Source organism: Chenopodium quinoa, unplaced genomic scaffold, assembly GCF_001683475.1.
Source record: "Chenopodium quinoa cultivar QQ74 unplaced genomic scaffold, ASM168347v1, whole genome shotgun sequence".
NCBI classification, from domain to species: Eukaryota; Viridiplantae; Streptophyta; class Magnoliopsida; order Caryophyllales; family Amaranthaceae; genus Chenopodium; species Chenopodium quinoa.
Window position 1 is genome coordinate 2,451,144 of NW_018745533.1, and position 20,027 is coordinate 2,471,170.

General features: G+C 35.2%; 1 protein-coding gene across 1 annotated transcript; it reads right to left on the minus strand.

Moving 5' to 3' along the window:
- Positions 1 to 2,931: 2,931 nt before the first annotated feature.
- LOC110715945 (E3 ubiquitin-protein ligase listerin-like) lies at positions 2,932 to 19,286 on the minus strand. Its single transcript, XM_021894562.1, has 17 exons — positions 18,885 to 19,286; positions 18,629 to 18,737; positions 18,373 to 18,435; positions 17,072 to 17,149; positions 16,550 to 16,641; positions 16,148 to 16,250; positions 15,367 to 15,519; positions 14,422 to 15,077; positions 12,758 to 13,235; positions 10,856 to 11,346; positions 9,839 to 10,577; positions 8,011 to 8,713; positions 6,733 to 7,760; positions 6,162 to 6,620; positions 5,739 to 5,969; positions 4,303 to 4,761; positions 2,932 to 3,400 (listed from the first exon to the last, which is right to left on the minus strand). The coding sequence occupies exons 1-16, from the start codon at positions 18,938 to 18,940 to the stop codon at positions 4,534 to 4,536; spliced, it is 5,667 nt and encodes a 1,888-aa protein (XP_021750254.1). The 5' UTR covers positions 18,941 to 19,286; the 3' UTR covers positions 2,932 to 3,400; positions 4,303 to 4,533.
- Positions 19,287 to 20,027: the final 741 nt, after the last annotated feature.

Consider the following 20,027-nt stretch of genomic DNA (forward strand, 5'->3'; position numbering starts at 1 on the left):
TCAGCTCCAATCAGTTCAGTTTAGTTCAGCTCTAATCAGTTCAGTTCAGTTTTATGCATTTTAATTTTTCAGTTCAGTTCAGTTCAACTCCAATCAGTTCAGTTCAGTTCAGTTCAGCTCATTTCAGTAAATATGAACAGGTCCTTACAAGTTTTTTGATAAATCGGACTCTAGTCATTATCACTCTACACACCATTCATATTAAACATCAACTTTCATATGTTGCCACATGTCTCGCTTTCAACCCCTTACTCTATTTTCTTCTATCTAAAAATAAAATTGTACACATTTTCTTAACTCTTCCACTTATTTTGTTTTACTTCATTGTTAATTGAATTTAGTTCATAATCCAATCATTTTATTTTCACTTTAATTGATGAGAGTAGAGAGCCATAATTTATCACTTTAATTTGATAAACGAAATTCGTTTATCAAGTAGTATAATTGTAAATAAATTCTATTTATCACGACATTTTTATAATTATATGAACAATAATGGAGGCCATATATTTAATAAAAGTTGTTAATTTATTTACAATTTTACCATTGTTTAATTATCAAGGTGATAAACTTGTGTTTCTAATCACAACATTCTTCAGAGTCGAAGTGATATTGATCAATGGTCATCGTGAGATACTATCAAAAGATATAAAATATAATTTTATAACCAACAGAAATAATAATGAATTATTTTGTGCATCCTATATTACCCAAAACTAGCTGTATCATATGAAAATTGAAATTGAAGTTAGGATTCATAATAGGATAATCATTCTACGCATATGTGGTTGTATATGTCTATTGATATTGCTAATTCTTAGTCTTCGATTATTTTGCCTGTTTATATTTTTCATCTTTAAAAATATAATCCGTAAAATGATAAATGATGACTATACACACGACCACAATGAAAAAGAGTTTGTACCTTACTAGTTATCCCATAATAGGACTGTATATCGTATGAAAAATACAAGGAACAACATAACTAGGGTAAAACATGAATTCCTAATAAACTTGATAAGCATCATGTTGCAAATAAATTGTGGTGACAACGATTGGGCAAAAGAAAAACACTTAAAACACATAATGATCATATTGAGATCTTATAATAAGTGCAAACTTTGATTCGATGACAACGATTGAAAAATAACAAACAGAAATTTTCTTTGTTCCACCTAATTGGATATATTGGCCCTCTACGTGTGATTGAAGCATGTGCTCACTATTTACTACGAGTACATTTTATTAGATTTGATAGTTACCATAACTTTGGTACCGTGTGATATTGTCAAAATTGTGATTATGGTCTTTATATTTTGCTTTGTAGATTGTATTTTACTTATTGATTTTGATTTATTGGATTATTGGCTTAAACGGTCTTATCAAACAATTAAAAGGCTCTGAGTTTGTAGATTGGTAAAAAATAAAAATAAAAATAACCATTTAAAAGTTATTATGACAAAGCAATTGTTGAATCTTATGTGATACATTCATATGGAGTAATATCAATTGTTACTTGTATATACAATACTTCATATTTATATGGAACTAAAAATATTAAATCTAAATTGTAAATTGGAGGTTGCGCAATTGCAAACGAATTTATTTTTAATGAACGAATGAAGTACGGTATTCTTAGTTTTATAAACAGTACAGTTCATTATGTGTCCATTTTAAAATTGTGCTTAACTTGAATTCGTGATGTATATGTGACTTCAATTTCTGCCTCTTAAATAGACTACTATTCACATCTTATTATAGAAAAAAAAAACCCTAGTTTGCTAATTTGGGGCATGTATAGTATAGTGTGTGTCTCAAAGATCATAGTATAGCCTATGAACTAGGTGAGTAAATGGGGACAAACATTAGCATATGCCTTAAGATATCCGTATTAAAAGGCCCACTAATTAGAAATTCATAAGTTGGATTAGGTAAAATGTTGTTATCACACATTGATGAAATTACTTAATCATCTTTCTTCTTTATACGAAGTTGGGAAACACATGACAGCTTCCATGAACCTAAATATCTTCCAAAACTATCAACATCATTTAGTATGGTGATGATTTCGGGTAATATTAGCGTGCATTGTACATTGTAACATAACAAGATCTCTCCATCTTGTATTCTATCCATTTCATTTTGCTAGTTTTATTCGAAATCTTTATATATATAAATGAAAATGAAATCTAAAACAACAACAATAAAGCCTTAGTCCCAAAATGATTTGAGGTCGCTAGGTCGGCTAACATAAATTGTCATAAGGAATCTACTACTTTATTGATATATATAACAAAAATCATAATCATGGGGAAATTTATTTGACCTTTTTGATGTGTAGTTTTACAATATTATTTTTGAAATATTTTTAAAATTATGGTTTAGTTTATTTTGGTTTGGAATTATGAGTATGATGTTGATTGCCAATCTTCATAGAATATGTTACATCTCAATTCGAAAAAGAGAAAAGCGGTTACATGTCTTGCCAACATACGGAAATTTCCCCAAGACTTTTAGTTTTACTTTACTTTCTCAGATGCAAAGAAACTCTTTTAGCCTTATTACAACTAATTATAACCAACTAATATAACCAGCTAGTCAAATCAGCTAACAAAATAAGATATATCAATCAGCTAGCTACCAGCTAATTACCAAACAGAAAAGTCGATTGTAAGGAACTTATTTAATTAGATGATTGTAACAGTTCGTGTAGAGGTTTGAAAGTTCATGTGAGTAGCAGATTTCGAGTTTCAACATCAGCTTACTAAATACCTGATTACAATATGCTCATTTGATTTACTACTAATCTACTACTCGTATTGTATATTATACTCTCATGTTAAAATGTACGTATCAACTTGAATTTTCGCAATGACACAACAATGGATGAAATTATTATTATTAATTTTATTATTATTCAAAGCTATTTCATTTATCAGTAAGTAAAGTAGATTAATTCACATTAAACTTTTACATTGTATGCATAATTACAACCAACCCATGTCAATAATGACAAAACCGCCTCTGATTTTACGATACAAAAATAACTCTCCTACAGTATAAAACAGAGACAATAGAACAGCAGCCGAAGGTAATATGTAAATTTTAAGATGTTAAATTCAACTGAAACAATTAGCCAAGAAAATAGAATATCAGTGATCTAAACACCCAGTAAAAACGTTGTCCCTGTAACAACCCCAGAAAAGAAACAAGCTACGAACAGTACAGCATCTTCAGGTTATGTCAACGCGCAACAATGCATCTTCTTTTCTAGACGGTCACCAACAACAAAAGTACGGGATGACAATACAGCACAAATTGCATCGACTTTCAAAATTTCCTAATGTGAGTCAGCTAGAACTTGTGAAGCTACAACAACAGCAGTTCAAGAATCACCATCCTGTAAAAACAATTTAAGCAAGAAAGTTCAATTGACAGAGTACCCAGTTTATCCATACAATACAATCAGCCCCACCAATATTTGCTTATTCTGTGATTCAAACAGGTCTATTTAACACTTGTCTGGTGAATCTAAAATATGAAGGATATTTAGCAGTCTTGCGTCTTAGCAATCAAGATGAAAAAAATGACAAAGATGCCTGTCCAGATCATGAAGAGTATCCCTATGATGGTATTTAAAATATTACTCCGTAGTCATATAATTCATTAATCCAACACGTCAGACAAGACAAAGGATATTCTTCTTCCTAATTATACCCTTTTGAATAAGAACTAAGAAGGTAAACATTTTTCTTCCTATTTCCGTTTTCTCTAAATTTGGTAATGGGTTTACCTCTCTTCTTTCCCCCACCCCCCCACAAAAAAAAAAAAAAAAAAAAAAAAAAACCCTCCTACCCCACCAAATTGACCCCCAAAAAATCACTAAATCTGCATAACATAGATTAACCTCATTTGCCTTGCCCTAATAACAAGTCAAACTAGGTTGCATAAAAGGAGGGAGTATCAGTAAAATTTTAAGAAGGGACCAACTTGTAGTTGTTTCCTTCAAAAAGTTAAGGCATACACAAGTATACAATCATAGGTTCTGTTTATTCTAGAGTTAGACACAGCACTATGGGAGTTCTAGAGTGAAAGTACACAAGGGTTTCTCCATCCTAGTATTTCTCTAGTTTGAGTTATCAAGACAAATCCAGTTTAACAGAAAAGTTTCCAGCAGCTTAGCATTGCTCAAGCCAAAACCAATAACAATTCTCAAGTCCTTAGAAGTAAATACCAGATCAAAACATTTTCAAAACGAAAGAAAAATAACTTGTGGATTTATATTATGTCCAGATTCAATACCTTCATAAAGTTGGACATAAGTGTGAAGCTTTGAACATTCCTCGTCTATATGCTTGTGAAGCATGAATTAGCAGGGCATATTTACATGAGGATGCAAATGTTCCCAGCTGCTTCATATACTATTTAATTGCCCCAGCCAACCAACACAGCCGATTGTCTTACGTGCCTGACTTTGGTCGATCAAAATAGATAAATCCAGCAGCCAGCCTCAAAATATCATTGCTCATGTGATCAGAAAGGAGATTGACACAGTGGGCATGTTGACTTGTGGGAAGTTGAAAACCATTTATAGAGGCATGCAGCATGGAATTTGTGCTTGCAAGTCTTGCAAGCAAGACGCGGAAGACTGTGGTTAGTAGTATGAATCACACTGTAACAGATGGGGCACTCTTCAACTCCTTCAAATTCCTTGTCAAAGTTACTCTTCCATATCCGTATGGCCTCAGCTAAAGCACCATTCTAAATAAGCGACAAGAGTAATGTCAATAAAGTGTCAGTTAGCCTCATCACTGCTTATATAAACATGGAAGGTTTAAGAAAAATAAAAGATGTACGTATTACATATGATGATACACAAATTAAATAAACACTTTGGAATTCACCTCAACTTATTATACATATTTATGTAGTAAGCTACATAAAATATATTATTTTATTCAATTTTATAAAATATTTCCGAATTTTATATCTACTTTCTTAATGTCTTTCATCATGTAGAAGAAAATTGGAACCATAAAGCTCTTGTATTTCTTAAAGACATGTTGTCATGCATACAGCAGAGAAAATTTATGATTAAAGGCAAGCTGGTTGCTCACATTCTAGCATTAAATGTCTGTCAAACGGTACAGTTCCTACTTAAGAAAGTGTCAAGCTGCTGTATAATTTTCAAATGATTAATGGGTAAAGAGATGGAAGCCATGCAACATTATGAGTAGTCTTGTGCACCAATTCATCAGCATTAAGCGTTAGGTATTCTTCTTGCAAGGTTATAAAGACGTAGATAATATGTGGCAGTAACATATTGCACATATTTTCTTATCATAAACGCCCAACTCTTTGTTTTTCCACAGTAGAGCTGGCAGAAAATATAAGGACTGCCTCCTCTCTTTCAGTTATGAGCTGAAGACTTTGGATAACTCATACTACCTCCGTTCTTATTTAGTTGCTACATTCTTTATGTTGACACTATTCACATAATCAACTTTAACTACCTTTTTGATTTACACTAAAGGAAAAACAGTCATGTAAAGATCTTGTTAGAATATCTCCATGTGTATTTTTATCAATATCAAATCACTATAAGTTTTGCTTATTGATGATTAAATTTATTAGTGATTGACATCGTACATTGGTAAGTGTGGCTAAAGAAATGTAGCAAATAAAAAAAACGGAGGTAATATTTTCTGGATCATCAAAACAAGAACTCAAGGTATTACCTGATTACGAACAAATGCCATCATGGACAACAGCCATTTTCTTTGCTTTACTTCACTTATGCCAAGACTCCTTGTACACTCCACATCCACAGACCTTAATGGGTAGGAAGCAGGAAGACGGATGACCAAATCCATACTGGTCTCATCCTTGGTATAGGTAGCAATGACTTCATTGGCAGATTTGCTTACACTTACAGCGAAACATTCGTCTACGAAATCAGATTTCTTTATCTGCATCATTAATGGGAGAACAGAAATTAGAGACCAGCTTCACAACTCAATTCGAGAGGGTTATCATAGAGATGCGGAACTTGGTAATGCATAGCCTAACAAATTTCAGATTAAAAACTTAAGTATTTGGCAAAATATGAGTAACTGTGTAAACAAAGTCCATGAAGTTAGCAACGTACTGAAGATGCTAACCTGAGATAATTCATCTACCATCAAATGTGGGCTGCACCATGTTTTTGTGAAAGACTCGATTGCAGATGACGAATAACGATCACGTAAATCATTGAACCAAACCCGAACGTAAGCAGGGAGAACTCGAAGCATCAAACCAAATATTGCAGCAGCAAGTGATGCCATTTTTTCTGGTCCAATAGGCCATAGTGATTCTACAGCGAAGAGTATAGACCCCGTACTTATAGCACGTGTTGCCGCAGTTGCAATATTCAAAAGCTCAGGTGGGGTTTCTAAGTCTCTCTTCTTTAATCCATGTGCTACACATAATTCAACAGGAATATGTTGGAAAAGACAGTCCAATATTGCTGAAGAAGCAGACTCCTGTATCTGTTGAACCAATTTCTCCCTATTGGAGGAAGAAGATGGTAAAGACACTAGATAGCTCAAAATTAGACACCAAGCAAGGAAAACGTGCACCTGCACATTTGACATAAATGATCATAGATTGTTAAGGTTGGACAAATTTTTAGCCACCAGGTAGTAGAACAACAGGACCAAGAAATCATTGCTGAGAACAAAAAAGCCTTACCCTTTCTTGTGCTTCCAAATCCATATCTAGTACATCAAGTGGTAGTTTGTGTATCAGGCAATGTATCCCCTCCCTCAGAGTAAAATTATTCTCAGAAGACGAATCAAGATCACGGGATTCGACATCAACAGTAGAACTTGATGAGTCTGAAATATGATCGTCCACCAAGGCCCAACTAGAGAAAGGCTGACTTGAAAGGAGAACAAAAGAAGTAAGCTGCAAGACAGACACTGGTTTGGGGGAGAACAGGATGGCCATCAAAGAACTAATAGCACCTGTTCTTAGACCCCAAAGCTCAACTGCCTTAAAAGCTTGTTCTCTAGAATGTGTGGAGGACTTCAATGCAATCGAAGATACTAAATTCCAAAAGTGAGGATAAGTGCGATGGCTCTTTGCTATTATTGACAAACTCTGGCATGAAAGCGAACTTGAAATAGCTTCTGCAATACCAACTGAAAAAAATATCCGCAAAATGCCCTCCAGGACCAGATCAATAGTTTGATGGCATACTTCTGTCCTTAAGACTGTTAAGTTTTCAGCTTTTTCCAATGCATTACATCCAACAAGCTCCATGACTAATGAAAATGCATAAAGGGCATTGGTTGCAATATTCATAAGGGATGTATCCAAATTCTGCATGATCTTCTTAAGCTTGCTTATCACAAGATCTAAGTTATCACCAGATTCATTTCCAGTTTCAAGATCCAAGCACTCAGCAGCCTCCTCCATTGTTGTAACTACCAACTCTATCCAGTGCCTCAAGTTATATAATACAAATTTCCAATCTTCTTCATCAAATTCCTCCCAACAGTACCCTACTGCAATAACCATCAAACGTGAAAGCAGTAATGACACAACTGGCAGCTCATTAGTGACAACTAATGAGTTAGCATCATGCCTTTGCTTACGGAATACAGCAAGTAAAAGTTTTTGCTCCAAGGAACTTGCATCTAATTTTAGATGACCAACATCAGCTGTTGTGCTTAAAGGATAGCATGACAGAACCAACTGGAACCATTCCTCCATCTCTGCAAGTACCCATAAAATTGTTTATCAGGCTAATCAAGATTAAAGAGAAGGAACAAAAGATAATATACAGTTGGTACCAAGAAATCGAAATTGTAAAATAGGAGTATACAGAGAACCAAATCCTAAATCTACCACCCTGTGACAGCCAGCCAAGCTTGAAGATAAATATGCAATTTTGCAATCATTTCAACAGTTTAAAATGTGTACATGACGGTAAATATTGAGTGACTCCAAAATCTATTGACTTACCTTCACCAGATGTCCATGAAATCAGGGACGGGAATGTCAGAGTCTTTTCAAGCCATTCCCGAACAATAGTTTCTCTAAAAGAATCTGGCAAGGAGTCTTTAACTAAATCACTGGATCCTTTATTATGGAACAAGAAGTGCGCAAGAACAGATACCAGGGGTGGAAGAATCCTCAAACAGTTCATATTTGCTTCTTGACCTACATAAAGCTTGTTTAGAAGCAATTCCCAGAGCCCAACAGCTTTTTCTTGGTTCCATATGCCTTCATTCAATAGTGTAAAAAGTAAAGTCACCAGGGCTCTCAAAAAAGGCTCTTCAATATAATCGAGATCTTTACTTGAAGGTGGCCATGTATTGAAAAAACTCAACTGACTTTTTGTTCCGCATACAAGAGCACCCTCCAGCAAAATATTTACGGTGGAGTCAAATAAGCAAATTAGGCTACCATCACTTTCACTTTTAGCGTGAGAACTTAAAGAAGGCAAAAGAGTATCTAAAGCACTGCCATCAGGCCACTTCCAATTGCAAAGCATTTCAGCAACTACCCAAGCTCGGGAAAATTCATGCTGAGAAGAAACTAGTCCATTGCCTCCTCTCTCCTCTACAGCAAAAGCTTGTAGATCAGAGCCAACAAGCACTCTGTTAATGCCCATTTCTGAGATAAGCTTGTCAACTAGAGCAACAAACACCTGGCTCTGCAAAATCTGCATGAAAAAAAAAAAAAAAAAAAAAAAAAAATTCCTATTGTGAGTATCCCAGCTATATACCCAAACCTAGATATAACAGTGCTTGTACAATAAGCTGCAGGAACGAAAAATTAAGACAACTATGAAACATATATGAGTGATATGACAAGCATATTTCTTAATAATTAAAAAATAGGGACTTCAATTTCAGCATTGTTAGATTCATCAAGAGCTTACAACATAAACTAATTTATGTAAGTCGGAAATTCATACTTCCTAAGCTCTTTAAAGTTGGCTACATACTCATTTTTGCCTTTTTGGTAATGTGCTCACATTCCTTAACATGTGCCCGCCAAGCATTTAGCAATTTTTAAAGAACGAAGGAATAATAAATTAGAAGCATTGCCAAAATAAGTGCCATGAAAAACAGTTTTCTCTGGCTGGCAAATACAATTTCTAGGGAATCACATGCAAAATACAAAAGCAATGCAACAAAGGTTCAAGATACATGTGCCTATTTTGATAGTCAAAAGGATGCTTATGTTTATGAAAGAATTCAAAGAACATAAGAATCCAGATTTAGCCACACTCCTCCCCACCACACAATAAAAACACATACACACTTTTTATTTTTTATTTATTTAACATAACAAAGGAGATGGAGCTTCAATTTCATCGGAGTAAATTAACCAAACATTGTTTATTTCTAATTCCATGGAACAAAAGTTTGCATGTCAACTTATTGCAAACCAAAGAAAGCCTTACAAGTCTAATAACAACATTGTAACAATTGGCTCCTTGAATTTGTGCTACAGGAATAGCCCAGGAAAACGACATGCTGAGCTTACACCTAATAAGTTAATCCCTGTAGCATAAACCTATTCCATAACCAACCTACTTCTCAATTTAGTATGTGTATTACCAGACCCCTCCAAGGCACCAAAATTTTAAGATACTATAAGAGATAAATAATATGGTCTGCACTTCTTCATATTATGAATAATAACAAACTACAGATCTAAGGACATTGGTCAATACTTAATACACATGCATTAACTTGAAAATAATACTAGAAATATAGTAAATAAAGCACATTAGCTCATAATATTCAGAACTTATAAGGAATATGGAGATTCCACTTACCTGTATATCAGTTATAACACCCTCGACTTTAAAGCCATGCTTTCTCTCATTATTAGTGTTATCTGGATTGATCCACAAAGGCCATGATTTATCAACGTTAAGAAGCAGCTCTACTAACTTCTGCTCCTCTAATTGGTTCAGACAAAGATGCTTGCTAACTTCAATCATCCATTTGCAGCATAGAGATGTGATCACGCCAGCATCAAATACATCCTGCTCGAAAATGGCAGACCTAATAAACTTTATAAGAAGATTTCCTAGTGTCATCCGACTTTGTGACACAAGGCTTCTCCAAAATTGTTTACTCATACTTGTACGGAAAGCATGCATCACTTTACCAAACTCTTGCCTGGGCATGATACTTTTCACTGAAGCACCATTGTGCTTAGTGTCTGATGCTCTTGACACATCGTATTCCCAATCAATTACAAAGATAATGCCTCCAATACCAACAAGCAACTCACTTTCCTCGCAATATGATTTCAAGCTAAAAAGGGTACTTCTGAGAACTTCTAGAGAAGTGTAAGCCATCCTTACCACGTCTGCAGAATTTTGAATCTCTGGTGTAGTGGACTTCATTTGAGAGCAAGTTAAAGAGACAAATTCCTTTACGCAAGCAAAAGGAGACTCCATAGCATAAGCTAGAAGCTTTCCAAATGCTTCGGTGTATATCTGAACGACGGCATTCTTAGACAGAAAAGAAGAATCGTTCTCCTCTGATGTACCACCAAGTACAGCCCTGAGATATACCCAAAAAAAAAAGAAAAAAAAAAGTAGTCAGAGACAGCATAAAACAAGCACCAGAACAATTAAGTATTAACACACAATACTGGTTTATATTATTGTAATGTATCAAGAATATTTGCCAAATTCAATAGATAGTTAATTAAAAAAAAGGCAGTGTACAGAATGCTATCCTCTTAAATTAACAATAGCTTGATAAAACCAAACTAGGGAGAGAAAAAACTGTTGGTCACCGACCAGTGTATAGAGGAAAAAAGTGGAGATGGGCCATACCGTATAAACTGCAAATCAGAATCTGTAGAGGTTGGAGCATTCTGCATCATAGTAACAGCAATTGAATCCAGCAGTTCATGTTGCCAATTTGCGATTTGAGAAATTTGATCATCACCAAGTTTTGACAGCCTTTTTGTCAGATTCCTAGCCTTTTGAATAAGAATTGATAACCTTCCAATGTGAGACGTTGCAGAATGGTACATGTTGGTAGCATATGTGATAATAATGTTCCACTGCTGTTTAAAACATTTATTATCCAGCAATGCAAGCAAAAGGTCCAGGTGAGCATCCATGGCACTCTCACTTCCACTGAAACACCAAGAGACAAATGTCTCCTCAAAAACTTTCAAAAACATGCTTGCTTCTCTATCATCCTGACCAGTGGCACTGCCACCAACAATTCCTTCACTTGGAACAAGTCTCAATACTATTTTCCTTGGCCCAAAGATTGAAACCACAACTGATAGAAATTTAACCACCTCAATAGATTCCTGATTTCCAAATCACAAAAACAAATCATGAGAAAAAGCTACTAAACCATTGAATACAATGCACAAATTTCTCTAAAAGGCTCCCACCAAAGGGTCAATGAATATGACATTACTCATTAGTCTATTACACTGCAAAGTAGTTGTTTCATAAAAGTACTGACTGACAAGATATAATTATATAAAACCACAAAATCAAGAGTTGACAAATTTCTGGATCAATGCATGCAATCTACAATAAAATAACTTGCAATGGGAAACAACTAATGTCCAATCTTCATCTCTAGAACAGAGTGACAATTATTCAGCCATCATCTAGAATATATTGACCAGAAGTTATGAGTAGAATTACTCATTACTATATAGTTTTGTGTGTGTGTGGGGGGGGGGGGGGGGGGTCTGGGTGGGGCACAACTGCACAGTAAAATAAAGTCATCACTTGAACAAAAAATAAGCAGACTTGTTGCCAAGGGGGGGAAAAAGAAATTTACTATGCAGCATCAGATGGAAAAGAAATTTACTATGCAGCATCAGATATTGAAACAATTCTTTTGCAGTCCTCTTAATTTCTAGTTTTCTACAACTGTCTGAAGATTCTAAGTATCGGCACCCAATATAATTCAAACATTTGACTTGCCTGCATCAGATCCTTTCAGGCCTAGCAGGCCAATCCCTACAATATGCCACATCAACTATAGAAACAATTCTATGCATACCCCTTTGATGCCAGTTATAGTCAAGTGTTCTCAGTTGATTAAAAACAAAAGTCTAGCGCTCATTGCATCAGACCTTTTAGAGAAAATTCCTACAACTAACCTGAACAGCCTTTGATCCACTATCCCAAAAACACGATTTCATTACATAAGCCTTTTGAACTTCTACTGCAATTGGAAAAGGCAAATGAATTTGGCCAAGAGAATAATTAGGACTTTCGCATCAGGGTCTCAAATTCATTATCACTGATGAAAGATGAGGCGCAAAGTTGCACTTCATTTTTTTTATTTTAATTAAACAAAATATATTTGTAATAGCTTAGTAGCAAATGTAGAGTACAAAGTAGGTCATGCTGTCCTCCCATTGAGTAGTCCCACAAAAGCAAAGATCACACTTTTAATCATTTTTTTTTTTTTGGATTTCTGCAACTACAACTACATATCTTGCAAAAGGCCATTCCTGTTCGCTCAGAATGATGTAAAATAAGTTTATTTTATCCCACAACTAACCAGTGGCCTCAAAGGAATAAGCACACTAAACTATAACCATATGCATCGTGACATTGCCATAAAAACATAGCGCCATAGCAAGCTTTTTTGTTTGGCCCCTCCAAAGTCCACACCCACAACAAAACATAATTGTAACAAATCCAAGTATCCAACACAAAGAGTCATGAAATAGAAACCAACTTGGAACTTACATGTGACATAATTAATGGAAGAGACCTTTCCAGCATAGGCCCAACCAGATAATCCAAGGGCCAACTTTCATTTCTTAAAACTGCATATTTCTCCACCAACACCAAAAAATTTCTGGCTCTTCCTATGTTCCCAGAAGCTTCCTTTACATGCTCTGTTTGCTGAAATGTCTCAAAGCAGCAGCCCTGAAATGCTCCACAAAATGGATTGAGCAGTTTGCATTCCAAAGAGTAGATAGCAGAAAGGATATCAATTATGCAGCACCCCAGATCATGCAACTGCCCTTGTTTAACCTCCAGTTGACTTTTGTCTAACAATCTTGAGGTCTCTGAAAAAGCATCTCCATTAGTACTGGAAGTGCTGACATCTTCATGCCTTGCCTCAGAGTAGACCAAGAAATCGTGCCACAATAACTTCACTAGTACATTATCAACAAGAGACATACGGAAATTGTATATTGCATCGTCTCCACTACAATATCTGGCAGGAATAGAAAAGAAAATATAAGACGCTAAAAGAATCTGGATAAGAATTGCATATCCAAGGAACCTTCATGCCAATTACTCCGTATTAGATAATGATATAAGTCATATAACAGCTAATATTTAAAAGTAACATATAACTAACATCCTTCCAGTTTCCTAAACTTAGCCTTGTGGAGCCACATGAAGGCACCAGGTTTTAAACGACCAGAAGTATAATATGAATGTCAGCCCAGCCAACAGATCTATCTAGCATCTTATATGTGAGCTGCATCAGAAGGTCAGAAGGTGGCAGAAAACATTCTTTCACCCACACAATCCCTCTCCCCAATCTCTCTCCCATGAGTCCTAAGCAGAGCAAGAATAAAACTGTCCACTTATATAAAATTGCAAACACTTGCCATAAGATACTTTCACAGAACCCTCTCTGATGTTGCAACACTCATCTCCAAGATATACGAGCAAATTATAAGCAGAAAACACAATACAGTTAACGAATAATCTAATTTTTGGAATGAAATTATCTAGAATTGCTCATTTCAAGGGAAGGAAAAACGAAAGGTAGGCTCCTGGGAACTCACGAAACAAAGAAACCTCAGTGAATAAATGCCCAACGCCTTTGTTTTCTTCATCATGTTACAGTCATGAGCCTGGGTAGAATGATAGTGAGGTAGCAGTGCCTGTTGCCAGGCACCCTACACCCATATATGTTTCCTATTCCCCAACTTTTTCTCCCTCCCTCCAACAATAGCCTATATATCCTTTATTTGGTCATCCTCACTTGTAATCTTCTTAAATTTGTATGAATTGGATAGAACCAGAGGTACAAAATGTCAAAACTGCTGGATCAATTTTATATTTCAAATCATTTTATGACACCAAATACATTCAATTCCACAAGCCCTACAGTTTTTCATTGTTTCTTCCAACCATCCTAACCACCAACCAAAGGAGACCATATCCTAAATCGATTCAGGAGCACAAAACCTCTCAGATGCAACCCAAGTGCTTTGTGAATACAAAAGTTCCTTTTCTGAAAGTTTAACAGTACTCCAAAAACGTGGTAGCTACACACTTCTGCGCTTCATAGATTATACCTCTCCAAAAATGCAGAATTCCAATAATGACAAACTAAAAGCTAAAACCTCCTACACATTTGTTTTATATCATATAAAAATACATACCTTCCACAATTATGCAAGACCCAAAGGAGACATTCTTTAAGGGCCACAAAAAATGCCAAGCGATCAGCATTACTAGGGTGAGATGCATTCCTTCCTGCCCATAGGTTTTGGAAGAAGTCAACAAAGTACTTATGACCCCCAGTTACCTCAGCTGGCAAAGCATCTAGGAGAAGTACCAAAGCAGGATATGACACCTGCTGTGATCCAAAGCAGCCATTTTTCAGGAACTGCCAAAAGCGATTTGAAAAGATTTTTTGAAAGTTAACATATGACCAACTCCCAGGAAATCTTCTGGTAAATAGCAAAAACGTTTCCCACAATGCTGTATGACAAGATGGGTCCTTTTCTTGAAAGGCACCAAGTATTGCAGTAGCAAGACCTTTAACATCTTCACTAAAAACTTCACATATATTCTTGACGAAACTTCTGAGTACTGCATATGTAGCAGAGCGAACAGCAGGGCTCTCAGATTTAAGAAAGTCTAGAAAATAATGATGAGACACGAACAAAGTCTTGGCAGAAGAAATAGCCATATCTCGAGCTTTTGAAAACTTTGTTGATTGAATGTTTGAGTCTTCAATAGCAGGTTTCTCTGATTGAACGCCAATCAATACATCTAGTAGTGTAGCAAGAGCTAGTAATGATGACGATATAACCTGATAGTCAATGGAAGCAAGGAAACCAGGCAGATGGACAATATTATTAATGATGTAAAAATACAAAGAAAAGACAACGAAGAAGAATATGCAGGCAATACAGACAATTACTGAATTGAAGGCTGTGATATATGTAACGCATAGAGCCATAGAGCATATACAATCATTCTATACAACATCTTAAGCTACTGTCTTTTTCATCCAACAAATAGTTGCCATCCAAAACAAACTCATAACAACGTAAGTCCATACAGTTATGAAGTATTAGTATCAACTGGGAAGCACATACCCTTTGGTGCATATCTGCTAACTCATCTGAAGCGGCAGCAAGATCAGCCATACCCTGCTGTGTAAGCTTTAAATTTTCTTCCAAATACTCAAATACCTCAGAAGCGCAAAATATCAGTGCCTCTAGTCTTTTCTCCTGGGTTGGAAAGGCAGCCTGTTTCCATAACAAAATGATCAGGTTTTAGCCTGTGTCCAACTGAATTATAGTCATGCTTACCAGGTAACACGCATAAAACCTAAATTGTAGATATATTTAAGATTAAGTAAAACTAAAAATAAAGTTTGGTATGAGCCTTATGTACATACATGCAAAAGATAAGGAATACATATATACAATGCATAGAACATGAATAGCTGTTTAACATTATCCTTTTGAAACAGGAGCAACAATAATCATAAAATAAATGGTGAAATACTCAATGTAACAACAGTAAAAGTCAGCTGGAAATGGCCATACCAAGCGGATTTAAGTATGTAGTCAAGCTCAGCTCAATTAAGCCCAAGTTAAGCTCACTTCTTTGAACAATGAATATTTATAAGTAAAGTAGTAAACATACCAGGGTTTCAAACTTAGTTTCAATTTATTCATGGAGATCAATGCATCAAGATTATTGTGTCTCCTCGACAATGTTAATTTCCAGAAAAAGTTTTTGCTAGCTAATTTCACAATAATAAAATGTAGGAGCCAATCAACAAAATCCATTATATCATCAAGTATGACACTCAAGAAGCAAGTCATTAGTCCAATCATGAATCCTACTAGTAAAAAATTCACTTCAAACCTGTAGTGATCGCTTAGCGGCTTGAGAAACTTCAGAAACAGAATCGAACTGAGCAAACCACCATGGTCCCATCAAAGACTTAAGATGCACAGCTAAATCCCTTCTGCAGAAAGGGAGTAAATTGTTATTGTCACCTAATTACCTAAAGCCTCTTATCAGCCTCTTATGCCTAGACATCGACAATCAGGCATTGGGTAACAATTCATTCTCCTTCCATAAGAATAGAAAAAACCAATAAAGCAATTTCAATCATATAACTTGAAGCAGGTGCTTCTTTATTAGCCCTCCCCTGTGTGTTCCCCTTCATAACCCCCCCCCCCCCTTCTTCTCTTTCGAAATGACTAAAAAAGTTGAAACCAAAGAACAATACACAAGTCATGTCTGAAAGAAACAAGGACTGACCCAGCAGCAGCAACAAGGCTCGTCATTGTTTCATGAGTTGCCCGTCGAACTTCTCTGTTGTAGTCCATCAAAAGCCTCCTGTATTCAAAACCCTGGATAACAAAGTACAGGTCAGGAAGAAGAAAAATTGACTGGCATCAAACTTTCAGGAAAATTACAAATAAAACTAAGCCAAAATTGTATATATACCAGCTTTATATAACAAAGCTAAATTGCCTTCAACTCACCACTGTCATAAGGTTGACCTTCATCATTTAAACAAAAACCAAATTTCAATGACTACTTTGGCCAAACCAAGTGACAAGAGCCAAAGCTGATATAATCCACCTCCCACAGCCCATACCTCCCCAAAACTATAACTAAGTTAAACAAAAACAGACGTGTGTAAGCAACATAGACTTAATTAAGGAATAAATTGATAAACAATGAACAAGCTAAACTGGTGGAAGATATTCAGGTTCAAGAAGTGACTCTAAGCGAAGTACTAAGACACAGAAAAGCAAATGAATGGAGAACAAATACCCATTGTGGAATTATCGGTAATACATCCTTCCCAGACTTGTTCTTCAGTAGGGCTGATAAAGAATTTAATGCTTTCAGCTGCATAAACAAAGGCAAATTAGAAGATAGAAGTCTAAATCAAGACCCAAAACTTTAATCAAGTAGTTTTCAACACAAGCATAATTGGGTAATGACAAGAAATTTGTCTCAGCTGTTAATAAAGACAGGATATCTTCAAAGAGAGCAACCCAGAAAATATTTTCACATATGTTTAAGAATCAGGTACTCCACTATACGAACTGGCAGAGGTCCATGATAGCTATTTTCTGGTAGTTATTCTTTCGTAGCAGAAACAATCAGAATGAAGGAACTAACAGGAATTAAGAGATAGCAACTCATCCATGATCAAAGAGTAAAAGGAATAGTTCTTAAATGAAGGTCTGCAACGTCATTTGAAATTAGAAGGTATGTGTGAGAACCACACATATTTTCCAGGCTTCCTATAAAAATAGGAACACTGAGGATGATAGATCCATTTAGGACAAAGCTATAATATTAGGAAAGCAATCAAAGCATAGAAGACCATTTAAGCATGTGATACAAAGGATAAACAGAATGCATTATGTAAAACATGCACTAACAAAGGCACAACAGAAAACCTCAGGTAAATCTATAATTTTGAATTCATTATGCCTAAAAGTGATCACTGCATTTCTATACATCACCATACGCTTAATATATTTGGAAAGAAAAATAAAAATAAAATAAAATAAAAAAATAATTTGTCAAGGACAGTAAAAAAAAAACAAAGAGGACCAGTGTTCAATCTATTCATTAATTTAAATTATATAGCATGATATGCAAGACCAAGCAATGAATGTTTTCACGATAAAGCAAGCACTAGGTTATGGCTTCTGCATGTTAGTCAGTTTATGTCACAGCAGTGGGAAAGAAATACTGCAAAAAGATATCATAACGTCATTAGGCGTAGACAATAACTTGGATCAAACAAGTGCATATGTTCCAAATCTAACAGAAAATCCAAAGAACTATTGCAGTCGACGATATTGAACATGCCATTACATAAAAATTTACACCCCATAAGTTGACACAGTAAGCAATCATCATATTGCCCAAATTCCAAACAATTAAACCAAACTCTATAATTGGCAAATTTCACAATTGCTAAGGGAATCAGCATGATCAAATCTCTAATCAGACTAATTTGCAACATTAGTAGGTTTCAATGTTAGCTCTCAGATGACAGCAGTAATAAGTCAATTTTAGTTATCAACATCCAATTTGAATTCGATCGTAATTACCTTTGTGACGGGATCTTTTCGAGCTAGTCTTTTCAAGTATTGTACCATTTCACCATCAATACCCTACATTCAAACACCACAAAATCTCAACACCACAACTACATTAAGTCAAAATTAACATATTCAAACACAATCTCTCTCCCACTATAATTTTAAGCATTCTACTAACACCCACAAAAATTCAATAATCATAACATGAAATCAAAAACAGCTATAACAACATCACAAACTACTAAAAAAAACCCGAAAATCATACCGCGAAAGAAGTGGATTCATCCCCATGTACAGAATCAACCCGGGAACTCCCCACATAACCTCCAAACCCAATTGGGGCAGAACCCGTAGGCACCAACGAAGCAGCAAGACTGAAAATTTTTCAACAAAAACAACAAAATTCGATTACAATCCACCAAATTAAAGAAACTCATCAACAAATTAGGAGTAAATATACCCAATTCAGAATATTTATGGAGAAATCAGAAAAAATGAACAAAGAAATTGATGGGTTTTACCTGCTGCTAGAAGCACGAGCTTTGGTTCTAGCACTTTCACCCTTTTGTTTTCCCATCGATTTTCTCTCTCCTCGTAAACTCTAGCTTTTGCGGCGGTGTTTGTGGGTGTTAACACGGCGTTGTTGGGTGGTTTTTGCGGTGGTTTTGGGTTTTGTTAGAGGTGGTGCGATGGTTTGCTGCCGTCGGAAGAATAGGTGCAAGGTCTTTCAAAGTTTCTGTACACTTATAGCTTGAGAAATGTCAAACAAATAGAGTTGATCTTACATGAACAAGGTTCTCTTTGCACCTTTACGAATGCGTCTATAAGACTATAACTCTATATGTTGATGGCTATCGGTTCTCTTTACACCAAAATTTACGAATGAGCATGAGCCTATAACTCTATACGATGATGACGATATATGGAACTGAATTATTTCTACATCGGCTCTCTTTATGCCAAAATGTACAAATGAGTCTACAAATCTATATGTTGATGAGTTATTGGTTCTCTTTACACCAAAATTTATGAATGAGTCTATCACTATGTATGTTGATGCACTAGTTTAGAGTGATAAAATAATTAGTTGTATTAAAATTTGGGCAATTTCAAAGCTACCATAAAGGGAAAGACTTTATTTTAAAGAAGCATATCAAATGGCGATGTGTAAAGGGATATTCATCAATGTGAGAACTCCCGATAACAGTCATGATTTTGCAAAATATGATGAATTCTATAGTTTAGTTTGCTAGTTTTAAATTCTATTATAAGCATCATATGATTCTAGTATAAATGAATTATTGTATAGTATATTATTGCATACATTCAGATTATATATATATGTGTGTGTGTGTATATATATATATATATATGTGTATATATAAATATATATATGTGTATATATATAAGGTTTTTACCTGCAATTGAAAAAGTGAAAAATGGATTGTTTTCGGCCACAACACAATAATATAAGCGATTTTCATAGATAATACTAAAACTGAAAATTGTTCCTTGTTTCAAAGCAAATTCCCTATATATTGCCCATGTCATAGGCTCATGGCATTGGTGGAGGATTCAAAGCTTAATATCGTTAGGGGTTTTAATTATATTGCTAGTGGTGATGATAGAGGTTTCAGGTAATATAAGACCACTAACATTAGTCG